This window comes from Onychomys torridus, chromosome 6 (assembly GCF_903995425.1).
Source record: "Onychomys torridus chromosome 6, mOncTor1.1, whole genome shotgun sequence".
Classification (NCBI taxonomy): Eukaryota; Metazoa; Chordata; class Mammalia; order Rodentia; family Cricetidae; genus Onychomys; species Onychomys torridus.
In genome coordinates this window covers 32329648-32344545 of record NC_050448.1, presented here as the reverse complement: position 1 = coordinate 32344545, position 14898 = coordinate 32329648, and the positions used below count along the sequence as shown (strand labels likewise).

The following is a 14898-nucleotide window of genomic DNA, read 5'->3' as shown; positions in this document are numbered from 1 at the left end:
ATGCTGTTTCAAAGTGGCATTTGTTCATCAATACATCAATCAATAATGAAATCTCAGTAAATTAGAGATATTACAGGCACAAGAAAATTCAGTTTGACAGGACATAGTCACTACCATGAGTCAACAGACAAAAGAAAAAATGAAAAATCATACTTAAGAACTAGGATGACCTGGAAAACCTGAACAAGAGGTACACAGAGTAAAGATGGATTTCTAAACTAGCATAGCTGCTCCCCTGCTCTACCCAAGTGCCTGCCCATTCCCTGTCCCACCCATGTGGAGTTTTACAGTGGAGTTACCCCAAGCAAAACTGGAGCAGTAAACACTTGAGGGTCAGTTGTAGCCCAGTTTCAGGAAAGTTCCTTTGGTCACCTTCCAAAGGTTATCCCGATGAAAAGTACAATAGCTGAGGTACTTCCTGGAGGTTTTTGCTTGGAGAAACTGTATTATCACTCCATATGGCTGGGACAGGGAATGGGCAGACATTTGAGCAGATCAGGAACAACTGATGGCTTCTTTCCACAAGCCAATACTAACTCTCAGATTGCCTAATACTTTCAAATAGTAACATTGGGTAACATAGAACTAAGAATGCCTTGGCAGCCTGACCAAAAAAAAATCATCCACAAAGAGCAGATGCCCACTGCCTTTAACACACATGGCGCCCTCTCCTTTTTCCCTTTCAATCATCTTGGAATAAGACAAAAGCACCCCACCCAGTTAGATATCCTGATAGTATCACCAGGAAACAATGGCCCTGAACTGTTCCAAAGGAACAGTTATACCACCGACTACATCACCATTGACTATTGGTAGAAACGCAAGCAAAATGAGACCAGAAAAAAGACCATCTTCAGTGTGGGTCAGAAATATTTCCACCTAAGCAAGGCTTTATTTTCAGCATAGAGCCAATGGAGTGCAAATGAGAAAATGCCATAGACTCTGCCTTGTGAGATGAGTGTGTTATTCGCAGGTGGTTCACCCAGAGAAAAGAGGGACCTCAACAGTGCAATACAAACACATGAGCCAAGCATGTCATCAGCTACAATGTGTCTATTGTTCCAAAGAACACCTGGACATAAAGTTTTCCCTGAATACTTTTTTGGGCATCAGCAATCTAGTGTGTTGAAAGTGTAACAGGCACAGTTTGCTGAGATTGTAGCAGGAGCACATGACGGTCATACATGGAGCACAGTGCTCTCGCCACCTCCACCAGAAAAACATGTTGATAGACTCCATGTGAGCTCTGGCAGGGCTCCTCACCAGCTGGGCAGAAGTGACCCCTGAGAAGTCAGGGCGGGGGGATGGGGGTGGGGTGGAGATAAGCAGAGCTGGCTCTGTGAAGAAGGGAAATGGAAGGCTAAGGAACAGTGCTCTCCATGGAGACAGGATATGGGGAGACAGGATGTGGACAGAAGGACAGGAAACTTTAAAGGACTTTAAACTTTAGTTGCAAGTACAAGAAGTCATCCAAGGCTGTAGCCATCCTCCATGGTGCCCGAGGCACATCACAGGAAGTCTTTGTCTTACCGGGGCAATCGAGGAATGAAGCGCCATGGTCAGCCGAGATTATTCTCTCAGACACATGAGGATAGAAGGGGAGAAATAAGAAAGCAGGGAGACTGTCCAGGCAGAAGGTGAACTCTGTACCACGACACTGGAGACAATGTATAATACTCCCTGGCTTTGTCAGTAAATGGGCATCGAAGTCATAACTATGGCAGCATAATTTAGTTACATATAATTTGCATATCAGATGAAGTAACTACCTAGAGATATATTCAAGACAAAATTTCTTTTCATTTCCAGGATTCAGTCTCTGATCTCAAATGACTCTTTTTTGTTTGGTTGGTTTCTTTCTTTCTTTCTTTCTTTCTTTCTTTTTTTTTCAAGAGAGGGTTTCTCTGTATAACAACAGCTCTGTCTGTCCTGGAACTTGCTATGTAGACCAGGCTGGCCTCAAACTCACAGAGATCCATCTGCCTCTGCCTCCTGTGTGCTGATATGAAAGGCATATGCCACCACCAGCCAGCAAAATGACTCATTTTTACAGTGAACTCCCATGATCCATCTCCAACATCAATTTCAAAGTATTTTTATCTTTCTCTTACACTGTGCTTGCTACAGTTTTTAAACACACACACACACACACACACACACACACACACACACACACACACACACATGCACACGTCTTCAGTTCCCCTGAGGATCAAAAGTGAAAGCTCTCACCCGGCGGTGGTGGCGCAGGCCTTTAATCCCAGCACTCGGGAGGCAGAGGCAGGCGGATGACTGTGAGTTCGAGGCCAGCCTGGTCTACAGAGCGAGTTCCAGGGAAAAGGAGCAAAGCTACACAGAGAAACCCTGTCTCGAAAAACAAAACAAAACAAAAACATGAAAGCTCTCAAAACCCTGAATGGTGTGCTCATCTTAGCATCAGCACAAGACACCTGACCATACCATGACAAGCATCACCCTGTAAGACAGAGTAACAAGCCAACCCTATAGCAGTACTAGAGCTTTCTGTTGGCAGAATAACAGCAGCACATTCCAGAAGGACAGAGTCTAGCAGCCAAAGCAGTGAGTGAATCTGCGGACTCCTCCAGCTCTGCCCTGAATTACATATGCATCTGCTATTCCACCCATCACAGTTGCAAGCAAAAGGTGCTGCAGCATCTCAAGATTCTGTGAGAAAACATGTGGGGATGTACTTGCTATGTTAATAGTGTGACTCTGGTGATTTTGAAGAATGCAAACAAGTTGCTATTAGACTAAAAATACGTGTGGGGTGTACTGGAAGAGAGATGCAGAGTTAAAGGGAAAGTTTCTTGCTATAGGTGTGGCTCAGAGGTAAAAGGTTTGCCCAGCAGATACAAAGCCCCGAGTTCTATGCCCAGAAGCAAGCAGTTCTCTCAAATGAAATGGATATGACCAGAAAGTACACCACAAGTGAGAAAATGGACAGCACTGAGCATATGCCAAACAGAGCAGAACACAATTGTCTGGACACTGGGACCATCTACAGATACCCACAGAGCATCTCAAATGTTGATCTGTGGAGGGCAGAAACACTGCGTTTAAAAAAAAAAATGGATTTTTCAGACTTGGGAAGACAACTCGGCGGATAAAGTGCTTGACACACAAACCCGTGTACCCACATAAAAGTTAACAATATTGTGGAACAATAGCAAGCTTACGACAAATGATGATACAACCCTTCCTTTCTCCTTCTTTTCTCCTCCCTCCCTCTTCTCACTGCTGCGGATCCACGTTCTTCCCTTACACTGTCCTCTCAGTCAGCCTCGGCCTTTGCTTTCCCTCTAACATCAGGAAGGCAGCTAGCACACGGCGGTGGTCAGCCAGCATGTATTTAATGGCCTGTCAATAATAGACGTCATGGATCGGGAATCTACTCGATGGGGCCTGATAGTATATATACCTGAAAGTCACAAAACGTTCAGTGAGTATGGATGTTTAAGTACTAACTGAAGGACTGAGGGGAGGGTCAGAAACACGAGGCAGATGACCGTGTCCTGGGTCTATTTAGTTCCCACAAGAACCCATAAACAGTGAGCAGTACCTTAAGGGCTGCTAACACAAGAAAAAAGATAGTAATATTTCATTGTACTTAAGAGTTTAAGGAGGCTGTGATTTATAATCCAACTCCATGAAAATTCTGAAATACCTAACATGAGGGAAAATACTAGCCAACATTTAGACTGTAAGCAATGTCACAAAAACAATTTGGAAAAAAAAAAAAAAAAACCTATGAGCCTAACAAGCTGAACAGCAAATGTAGAGAGAGATGTGAACATTTCTTCTGTGCAGTTTCTACTGTCTTCAAACTCTATCTGATTCATATCTTTGGGTCTACCATAACTGGACTGGAAGATTATCATGGTAAGCTCATTGCACACAGAGCACAATTGTCTGAAATTACAGCAGAGTCAAACACGTATCAAAAGGTGTCACACAGGGAAGAAGAAGTCACTGCTGTGTCATTTAATGAAACCCACTGAGCACCAAGGGCATGAGTAGCCAAATTGAATTTTAAATGGCTCAGGATAGCCACCAGTGGAGATGAGATAAATAAACTGACTTTTCTCTACTAGGGGATCAAAATAGAACGCCATCTTTATGCGTGACGGGACACACACACACACACACACACACACACACACACACACACACGTGCGCATGCGCCTACAGAAAGTTAAGGTAGTCACCTTTTTTCTTTGTGTCCAGTACTTTCTGGGCTCTATCTTCCCCAAGGCAGTTTTTTTGTTAACAAATATTATGCAAAAGGATTTTTGCACCTTGATTTCCATGGCATTTTACTCCAGACAGAAAAAACTACTCCCACGGAGTGAAACTCCTCTGTGGTCCTGAACCACCTCATAATAACTGCCAAGCAGCTGGAACTCTCCAGGGGAAGCTTAACATCCACCATTAAGTCAGACGCAGCCAGGGGCTTGCCTGTCAGCCAGTACAGTCAAATGGTAAAAGCAAGCATGAGACGTAAAAAGCTGTGCCTTTGAGAGTAAATGGAGTAATGTCTTCTTACATGAAGTTTCAAAACCACTATAATTCTAGTGTTCTAATCCTGATCATTCTTATGAGCTCAATGTTCAATGTTCCCCATTTGACCTTCAGCCTTGAACTCCTACCAGAACTGGAACCAAAAAACTTCCAGAACTGAGTTGATGACCTTGCTGTCCAAATCTGTAGACATCTTCCTCTCCATGAATGACAGTGTCCTTCTAGGTGTCACTTCGACTTGAAACCAGAGTGACCATTGCTGCTTTATCTCATCATTGACAACCAGGTGTCAACTCCTCTACCCGTCCTCCTCCTTTGTCCCCCTTCCCCTCCCCTTCCTCTCTGCCTCATACACTTCCCCAGAGTCCAATTCAGAAGAATCGCCAATCAAGAGGACCACCATCTGGTGGGAACTCCGACTAGAGGATGCGGAGATCAGGTAATCAGGGCAGTGAAGACAGAGACAGTCCTCCTCCACAAGGCATGAAGGGAAGATAGGATACTCAATGGCCATGGTGATTCTGAAGAACACTTTACAAAGTCAGTCTCTGGCCAGCAGTAAGGTAGTCCAGAGCTCCCCAGGTGTAACCTTAGCTGCTTGCCTGCTCCTACCTCCCTCTCATAGGAATACTGAATATTTAGAATAAAGAACTTGGAATCCAAAGCTAAGTTTGGCTAAGCATACCATGGGCTGATCTTTTTTCACACCCAAAGGGTGTTTGCAAAGGGTCTTAGGGAGATATACTGGAAGCTTCTTAGCCTTTTCATCACATTTGTTTGCACAGGTTCTGATTCTAGAGTTTGGACATCTTGACGGCAGATGCTAACATCAATATTCAACACAAGGCTAGCATCTGCCATTCTGAAAAAAAAAAAAAAAACTTTCAAAGAGCCCATTTTATACAGAATTTGGAGCAGACAGCAAATTATTATCACAGATCTCTCCAGTACTTTGTTGGACTTCAAAAATAAGGTCTTATTTTAACATTTTGACTTTGTTATTTCCGTTTCTAAAATGTATGTGCTAATGACATTTTGCAATTTAATTTTTGTAATTAGAAGTATAATGTCTTTCTTCTCTGATTGATTGTAACTTTCAGGATAGAGTGCAAGTGGAAACAGTTATATTCCCCTAGTCACATAGGTAGATAGATAGACAGACAGACAGACAATTAGACAGTCACATTGAAGATCTATGAGGGGCTAGGGGATGGCTCAGTCAGGAAGGCATTGGCCTCACAAACAAGAGGACTATTACCACTAACCTGCAATGTATATTCGTGAAAAGTTGCTGTATAATACAACTACCCGGTTTCTGCCAGAGTCAAAAGCTAAAGCCAACAGAGACAATAAATATTCCCCTGGGGACACGAGAGACACCTCAGTGTTTAAGAGCATTTGGTGGTCTTATAGAGGACCTTAGTTTGGTTCCTGGCACCCACGTGGCAGCTCACAACTACCTGCAGCTCCAGTTCCAGAGGATCTGATGCCTTTTCCAGTCTTGGAAGTCATTGCACACACATGGTACACAGAGAGGCATACAGACAAAACACCCATACATATAAAATAAAAACAAATAAACCTTTAAACAGTGTCACCTGTACTAAGAGAGTCACTACCTATTATGGTCAGAAACTTTGAATTCAAAATACAACCTAAAATAGCTTGTAAAAAGAATTTGTTTTATTTTTATTTATGTGTATATGTACGTGTCTGTGTGTATGAGCACACGCAGGAGGGTAACCTCAGAGGGCAGAAGAGAGAATTGGATCTCCAGGAGTTGGAGTTACAATTGGATGGATGCTGCCCAATGTGAGTGCTGAGAACCAAACCTGGACGCAAGAGCATCAAGTATTCTTTACTGTTGAATCATCTCTCCGGCTCCATAAAGTAACATTTAGTTAACACTTTAATAGTATAGTGGTAGTATTTATAACCTCATCAATAAAAATGGGGACATCATTGGTCTCACTCTAAAATTCAGTGTTCTCATCCATAAGAAGAGTGTTTCTTGCTTAATTGAGGTGAAATGAAAATTGAAACATGGTTCTCTTCATGGTGTTGGACTTAAGGGAATACTTAATACTATAGTCCAGTCCATTCTCCACAAAGACTGCCTGTATGCCTCAACACATCAAGAGATCTGTAAAGATCTGTTGTAAGCTGATAATCGTCATAACTAACCACTTGACCTCTTCTTGCTCCTGCTAATTAGGTTATTCTTGTTAACACATCTTGGTACACATAGGAATTAATGTTCCTCAGACCATCTTGAAGATGATACTTGAAGAGCAACAAAGTTAATTCTAAAGGCACCAAGAATGAAATTTTTGGACTAGTATAATTTTTTTTTTCTGATTCTAGCCCACACCTACTGAGCCACTCTGGCTATGTTGGAAGGTTCAAGTCCTGATGGCAGATAATGATGCCTCTGTGTTGCATGAAAACGTCATGCATCTTCTGGTGCTTTATAGAAACAATGTAAGGATCTCAATGGTCTTTCTTGAGATTTTTCTAGTAAATGCTTATTAGTTTGCATTCCTCAGACAATTCACTCTGTGAAGGACCAGTTTGCAGCCTATATACTAGTGAGGGCAACTAGTCCATTATTGACCCCAGCCTTTCTAGTCTCTAGCTGTGGTAACTGGTGGTAACAAGAAGAGTTAAGGGGGAAAAGAATCACATGACTCTCCACTTCTGAAAAAATACAGAGGAACTGAGGCAGGTCAGCAACTAAAGGGGGAATTGTCATGGGGCTGCTAATATGCTGGCCCTGGGCCATGGATAACCCTATATTCTGTCATTTTTAAGAATTATTGGCATTATTATTATTTATTTCAGAGAGGCAATGTTAGAAAAAAACAAACACAGTAACTCAAACTGGGGATGGTGCAAGGATGGGGCTGAGTACAATTTCACAGGAAAGAAACCAAGACCCTAACTAAAGTCACCAACAGAATATAAGGTTGCCTCACGTGATCCCAAGGTGAAGGACTCAAGCACAGCATTCGAAATAAAATCTTTCTCAAAGTATAGCATGGAAAATAACAGTTGGTTCTCCTTTGCTTTATAATCACGTGTGGTGGGGTAACTACCGCCCAAGGTAAACAGGACACTTTAAAGGAGAAGCCACTATCCGAATTAACAAGGCTGTTTCCACAGCACCAGTTCTGATGTTCTTTGCCTCAAATCTTATTATCTCCAAATAACAAGTCTGATGGCTTCATCTAAGATTGGCACCTGTGTAAGTCTACACTGTGACCTATACAGTATGACTTAGAGGGTTTAAGTAGATAGTATTGGCTTATGGTTCAAAAAAGGTTCTGTGCACCAACTGGGCCTGTCCTCCCTGGGAAAGTTCATCCAACCTTTTCCACCTGGGCTCCACCTAGCCCTGCTGAACACACTCTGGGGCAGAGCTCTGGATTCTCCATGAGGAATAAGCTCACTGGTGATATCTCAAGGCCTCTCATAGAGCTAAAAGAATGCTGCACTGAATCCCTCTCTGAGAAGCTTGGAAGCTTCATGGGAACAGAACAAAACAATGAGGAAAGTCCTAGACCAAAGCTCAGAAAAGCTCTTCAAGTGAAACATAAGACCGACATCAATGGATACCTGAAACATGCCCCTTAGAACCATTACTAGGTTTGAATATATAGACTTTGGTGTTACAGATATTATGAATGATTAGCTAAGATGCCATCATTCCTGCCTGTAAGGAACCTAGAACTTGGAGCAGGCAGACTCTGGCAAGCACTGTCAATGTCACATCAGACTGTAAATATCCCTGCTCATACCAAAGCACTGTCTATGTCCCCAGCTCAATCTCATTCCTCATGTGTTATCAGTACACATGACTGTAATGAAAAGTCGGATCCTGAGATTTTGAGGGTCCCTACCATTAAGCAAGAGTGGATCATCTTCTTCTGTACATGTGTTGAAGACCAGGAAACCATCCACTAACCAAAGCTAGTTCCTCCAGTGCCCCCCAATCTAACCATTCAGCGTTTAATGATAGAGGAGTTTAATGATACAGTACATACCCAGCATACATTTTGACTGACTGAATCTCAATCTCTCTCTCTCTCTCTCTCTCTCTCTCTCTCTCTCTCTCTCTCTCTCTCAGTATTTAATGACTACAGTATTTGTGAGGACATAATTTTATACTGGACAAGAAAGAAGTCAAACATCTATTTTTACAGAATACCCTAAGGTATTATAATACAGAATTACCTCCATACATGCTAATATTTTTATTATACATTACATGTTCCAAAGCCTTCTTACAGGCTTTTAAAAAACCCAAGAAAGAGTAAAATTCTGAGCTCACTATTTTTAAATTATGATATAAGCATGCCTTTTAATAAAGCCAACAGCAATAAAGCTCACCCACAAGTTACTTCGGGAAAGCAGCATTCACTGGTTGAAGTGTTCCTAAGATAGAAGAAGGTCTCCATACAGAAGTCTCCATTTTATGTTGTTTCACTGGTTGAAAGGTGACACATCAACTTCTCTTCAGCCATCACAAGACTATTTAAATTCAAGGTTGACACTCTGTCCTTTACCTTGTTCCAAAACACTGCAGGGGTTATGCTGCCCGATGTTACACCATATGGGCAGACTCCACATCCAGCAGGCAGGAGTAAGCAAGATGCCTCTGTATCAGGCCATTCCTCGGCTTCCTGTTGTTTTTGGAACAACCCTCACTTAGCTAAACATAACCCTTCTGGGCGATTCATTTTTAGTAAGAGAATCTGCCTCCCTCCCAACAGAGCCTCCTAAATGCTGATTACATTCTGACACTAAGCTGAAGCCTCTCAGGACTCACTCATTCGGCATCTTCTGGTCTTTAAAAATACCCGCCCACTTAATGAAAAATCAAATAAAACTACTAACCACGTAAGTTTTGTGAATAAAAAGAAAAACAATTATGTAGTGAACAACTGGAGAAATTCTTCTAAAGGCATTTTATCATCTGTTCTCTTATTAGCTGTTGATGACTAGCAACAGATTTTCAAAATCTCTCTCCATGTTACAAGTTATTTTTTAACTCTAAATTCACTATTATCTGTAGTAATGGGCATGTCTGTTTAAGAGTTAGAGTTCTTAATAAACCTCTTAGGTTGTCACTACCAGAATTATTTCTGCCTGACCTAAGAAACATGTATAGGAAATAAGACAATGCCAACTGTTGGAGACTGTTAAGAGGGGTAAGAATACTTGCTGCATAAGTGTGAGTGCTTGGGTTCGAATCCCCAGTGCCCATGTGCAAAGTCAGACTTGGCTGTGCATGTACCGAAACCCCAACACTTCTGGGGTAGAGCTGGAGGAATGCTTGGCTTGCAGGCTGCTGGCTGAACTCCAGATCCAGTGAGAGGCTCTCAAGGGAACAAGGTGGAGAGTGGCAGAGCAGGACACCTGATGTCCATCTCTGGCCTCTGCATGCACCTACACAGGTACATATGTGCTCATACTACACACGTAAAGACACAAGCACATACTAGAAAAAGTGATAAGAACAAAGGGAGGGAGGGAGGAAGGAAAGAAGGGAGGGAGGAAGGAAGGGAAGAAGGAAGGGAGGGAGGGAGGGAGGGAGGGAGGGAGGGAGGGAGGAAGGAAGGAACCTATCATATCAATGATAACTATCCCTAATTTAATGTCAGTAACCCTTACCAAACAGGATCATGAAGCATATATACAAAGAAAAGCATGGTTATTTAAAAAATGTATACAACTTTCTCAATTGTCTGTTCCCTTGGGTAGTCTATAAAGTGAAGAGTTGGCTCCATATAATTTAAAAAAAAAAATCTATACTTAGCTTAGCGAGGGAAGGCTAAGTCTCCAGGGTCTCAGATTCCCTTCTTGTTGCCTTCCTTCATTACACGTTTAGAGATAATCAATAAAAGCTGATTTCTCTTTGTAAGCATTTTCCTATTCTGCCAGAAATAATAGCAGTCTCTGCTCCAAAATGAAAAAAAATGGAAAGTAATATTTACCATAAGAGGAGAAAAATGAAACTGCCTAAGCATTTTTCCAGAGCCAAGGAAAACAACAGCAAGCCCAGTTTACCCTCAAAGAAAAGATTCCTCTCCATATTCCCAGCTTTAGTTTGGCTCTAAAAATCTGTGACACCAACAAGTTCCTGAGCACTGCATCTACATTGCCATTTGCACTGGCAACCTCCTGATGGTTCCGAAAAGTTTCACTATATTTCTGTGTAAATGTGTGTGTTAAAGACAATACAGGCCAGTGATGAAGAGAGAAGCAGGCAGGAGAGATTGCCAGGCACCCAAAGCACCTCCCAGCCCAGACAAGGATGCAAAGTGCAGTTTATGCCAGATAAGAAAACAAAGGACTTCATGCAAGTCTCAGTCTTGCCTGGAAACACGAAGTTGCTTTGCTGTACCCCTTTTCAGCACACTTACAAAGTTTAACAGTAAATAATCTGAAATAAGGCACTGGGTTTTTCTAATCTATACCAGACACCACAAAAATGGTCATTTTTAAGGCCTTTTCTTCTTCTGGATTCTTCACCAAAGACTGTAAGAAAACATCCAGTGTGAGAATAATAGACATTTACTTTGTTATGAAGTTACGGATGCAGTTTTACAGGTCTTCCAGGCTTCCTGTTTCCCCTCGGTCTGTACCATCAATGGAGGTTGTCATATTTCACCAGGGCATATTGTAAATCAGACAAGTTCAGCCAGTCAGGTTGAAGGATGGAGGTGAAAAAGCCCAGTGGAAAATATATAAAGAGCAATTAGAACCACATGACCAGATATATTGAAGCAATACTTTCTGGAAGAGCGCCAAGTGAAAAAAAATCAGACCTTGTCTGGTGTTAGTGAGACAAGCCAGTCCGTTTGGGACAGCTCACATCATTCTCTAAACACTGTGTTCTCTTCTTTCCCCCACAGAAAAAGTTACCAGAGAAGTTAAGAGCTCATACCATAACCAGCCTAGAACTGTATTTGTAACACAGTGAATAACGTAGTTGCCAAGATGAAATAACTCACCTAAAACTTACTTTGAAATGTAGTGGAAAATTAAACAACGGTCAATGTTATATCCACCAGGAGTCTTAAAGGCTTATTGTGATCATGATATTGAACCAAACATCTTTTGCATTTTTCTATGAAATCCTTGCCTCTAAAGACCTCAAGTATCTAGCAAGGCAAAGACAACCCAGGGGTCTACTGTTGGGCAAAAACAGCAAGAAGCTATTAAATGCAAACTATCTCCCCAGTACATATATTATAAACAGCCTATACATGCTTGTCTCACATAGATGGTACCCAGGAAGACAAGGGTGTGTGTGTGTGTGTGTGTGTGTGTGTGTGTGTGTATACTAAGAATGAATGGGCAGGAAGAACCCTGACAAGTAAAAGAATTCCAGTAAAAAACCTTGACTCTATTCCATCTATTATCATGGTCATTTCAGACCTACTTCTCCTTGCATTCCAAGTGGCCATCACAACTGCATCAGCAGACAAATGAAACCATTTTCAATACTGCTTTGAGATTCTATGGAACCAACTCAAGTTTAGCAAAGTCACTTACCTCCCAGAAACTGTATTCCCCCAGCCACTCTTCCTACTGTCCTGGAGATGAGGTCCGACACACAGCAACCCATAAGGGCAGTGAGAGCCACCAGAAGGAGCAGACCACAGCCCAGGCCTGTCACTATGGTACAGATCCTCCATTCCGCACTGGGGATGCCCTGGAAGGAGGCGTAGCGCCCACATTCCTCCACCATCACCATCACCTGCCGACTCTCATCTTGCACAGGATAGGAGCATCTCCGGAAAGTGCCGAAGGACACAGGCTTGCCCAGTTGAGATCCCCAGAGCCAGTAAGGCATGAAGAACCCCACACAGGAGGTGGCAGCCGACAGGAAGGAGAGCAAAGCCCAGATCACCCCAGTACAAGTCAGGCTGGATGCCATCTTTCACCAGGCAATGCAATGGGGACCCAACGTGATTGTCCTGAAGGTGTGAATGAAGGCGTCCAGTTGCTATCAGCTCCCAGGTAAAATGCACAGTTCTTCAAGGAGGATGCAGCTACTAGCAGCAGCAAATCTTCAGTCTTACTGGGTATCAACCTCTCATACTTTGTAGTAATGAAGGTGGCCCCTGGTAAAACAGCAACAGGAAACAGTGCAAGTTAAGTACCTCTAGCTTATTTATAGGTCTCTAGAAGCACCACAATTCTCAGTTAAGAAGCGGCGAACATCCTTCAATGCTTCAAAAATGGGAGGAATTAATGTTCTCCGTCCGCATCTCTGTACAAGTTTTGCCAAACTAGCTCAAAGCTTCCCCATGTCTTTATCTCCTGTAAAACGCTCCCAAATTAACTCTGACAGCTATTTACTTAAAGAAATGAATGGCTTCTATTTGCCAAGCCAGTGAATTCATTTCACATACTTACATTAAAAGCAATGTAGCATCTTTTTTTACTAGCAGTAGACATAATTCAGGATATTAAAATAAAATGAACCATACTGCTGTTTGTTTATTTGGCTTGCAAGTTCACACTTAGTTCCTAGCACATTTCTCTGCATCTCTTGGTGGGTGCGCCAACTAAACAAAATGATTGTAACGTCTTACAATTACAGAGTACTGCAGATTTAACTAACATCATCTACCACCCAGGTGTATGCACTGGAATAGAACCGCACACTTCCAGTACTCAACAACACTGGGAACTCACTCGGTCTTGAATTTCCGGGGGTAAATGCAAGTCTCTGTTCTTTTCACATCTCCTATTGCCACTCGGTGGCTTCAGTGATTTCACCTGCTGGTCATTTCACTTGTGTTTAACTTAACCAGGGAGGGCATTCACACTTTTCCAATACCCAGTGTCAAACATCAGCTAGTCAAAGGGTTCCACCAGGTGGGTTGACTTGCACACCTGGACACACTCCGCACAAAGAATGCAAAAGTACACCCACCCATCTGCAAACTGCTTCCTAACTCCAGCTTCAGAGCCTACGAGCAAACTCTGTTTCCTACACTTCTCTCGCCCTCAGTTCTGGATTCTACCCAAAGGGAGCTCCCTCTGGCTACAGTTTTTAAAATCTTGTCAGTTGTGAGCAGAGGCTGGAGTTGAGTTGGTCTGAGGAGGACCAGAAATTTGGGAGGAACGGGAGGAAGGAGGGCCTCTTCTTCAGCTGGAGGTGCCCTAGTCCAGATCAACTCAGAGCCGCGACGCCCCCGCGCGCCCCCACTTGCTCCCCAGCAAACTGCTCGGCACACTCACCGCACCCTGGGGCACCAGGGACACACACACACACACAATGATCTCTGGATGCTAAGCCGCACGGGGAAGTTCTTGCAGCGGGCTCGGAGAAAGGGGCGGATAAGGATGGGAAGGCAGCACCCCCCGGAGGCCGACACCGACCACAGCTGAACCAAGCGGCTCAGGAAGTCTGGAGGGACCCGGGTGCGGGGCTCCGAGCTGCGGGACGCGCTACTTACCCGGCCGGGCGGCGGCCACGGTCCCTAGCGGGTCCCGGGCGCAGCACAACTTGCTGTCTTTCCCCGGCGGGGACAGAGCGGCACGGAAGACTGTCCTTCTCGCCTTCGCCACTATCGCGACGGAGATCGGGACGACTCTGGAGAGCCGGGGTGGAGGGTCAAGGGGACCCGCTGGGAGAGCCCGCCGGCTGTGGCCGAGCGGCCCGGGAGCACCGCGGATGCCGGCTCCAGCTTTGGCAGGCGAGGCACGCGCCGCCTCCTCCCCGCCCTCCCCTTTCCGCTGTCCCCTCCCCTTGGCCCCGCCGCGCAGCCCTGGACGCGCGAGAGTGGGGGCGGCAGACAGACTGGGAAATCACGGAGAAAGTTGCTCGCCTTCTCCGCAGCTCCTCCGGGGCGCCGAGGCCACACCCTACCCCTGTATTCTTTTCTGGGTCAAATACTGGGGTCTGGAGCTGCAGTGTTCCCGCAGCCCTCAGGAGCCCAGGGTGGGAAGTAGCCTCCGAGAGTGGGGTAGAGAGATGTCTGTGAGCTTTAAGGGGCTCTTGAGAAGTGATCACTTCGGAGGACAGAGACCATGGAAGGGTGTGGACGTAGGGATGAGAAGGCTGCTGAGCACACCACACGAGGCTGCTGGATTCAGTGGGGGACAAGCCAGAGAGGAGGCGGGCAACTCCTCTAGCCAGCCTCTCCCAACAGCTGCACACCTTTGGGAACCTCTTTCAAGACATTTCTCTTCCCGGTGTCCCCCACTCCCTTCGCTCCTCCTCTCCCCCTCTCCCTCTCCCTCCTCCCTTTCCTCTTACCCCCCCCCCCCCCATGATCAATCTTATAATCTACACAACCTTTGGGTTTCCTTTCTGAAAATCAGCTCCTTTTGATTTCT

At 44.3% G+C, this 14898-nt stretch overlaps 1 protein-coding gene across 1 annotated transcript in view; it reads right to left on the bottom strand.

Moving 5' to 3' along the window:
* The window catches only part of Lhfpl6 (LHFPL tetraspan subfamily member 6), a 202841-nt gene extending 188557 nt beyond the window's left edge, over nt 1-14284 (bottom strand). The window contains exons 1-2 of the mRNA XM_036191592.1: nt 14016-14284; nt 12100-12671 (exon numbers count right to left, since the gene is read on the bottom strand). Of these exons, the coding sequence (XP_036047485.1) occupies nt 12100-12484 (385 nt within the window). The 5' untranslated portion in view covers nt 12485-12671; nt 14016-14284. The remainder of the gene's footprint in view (nt 1-12099; nt 12672-14015) is intronic.
* Nucleotides 14285-14898: the final 614 nt, after the last annotated feature.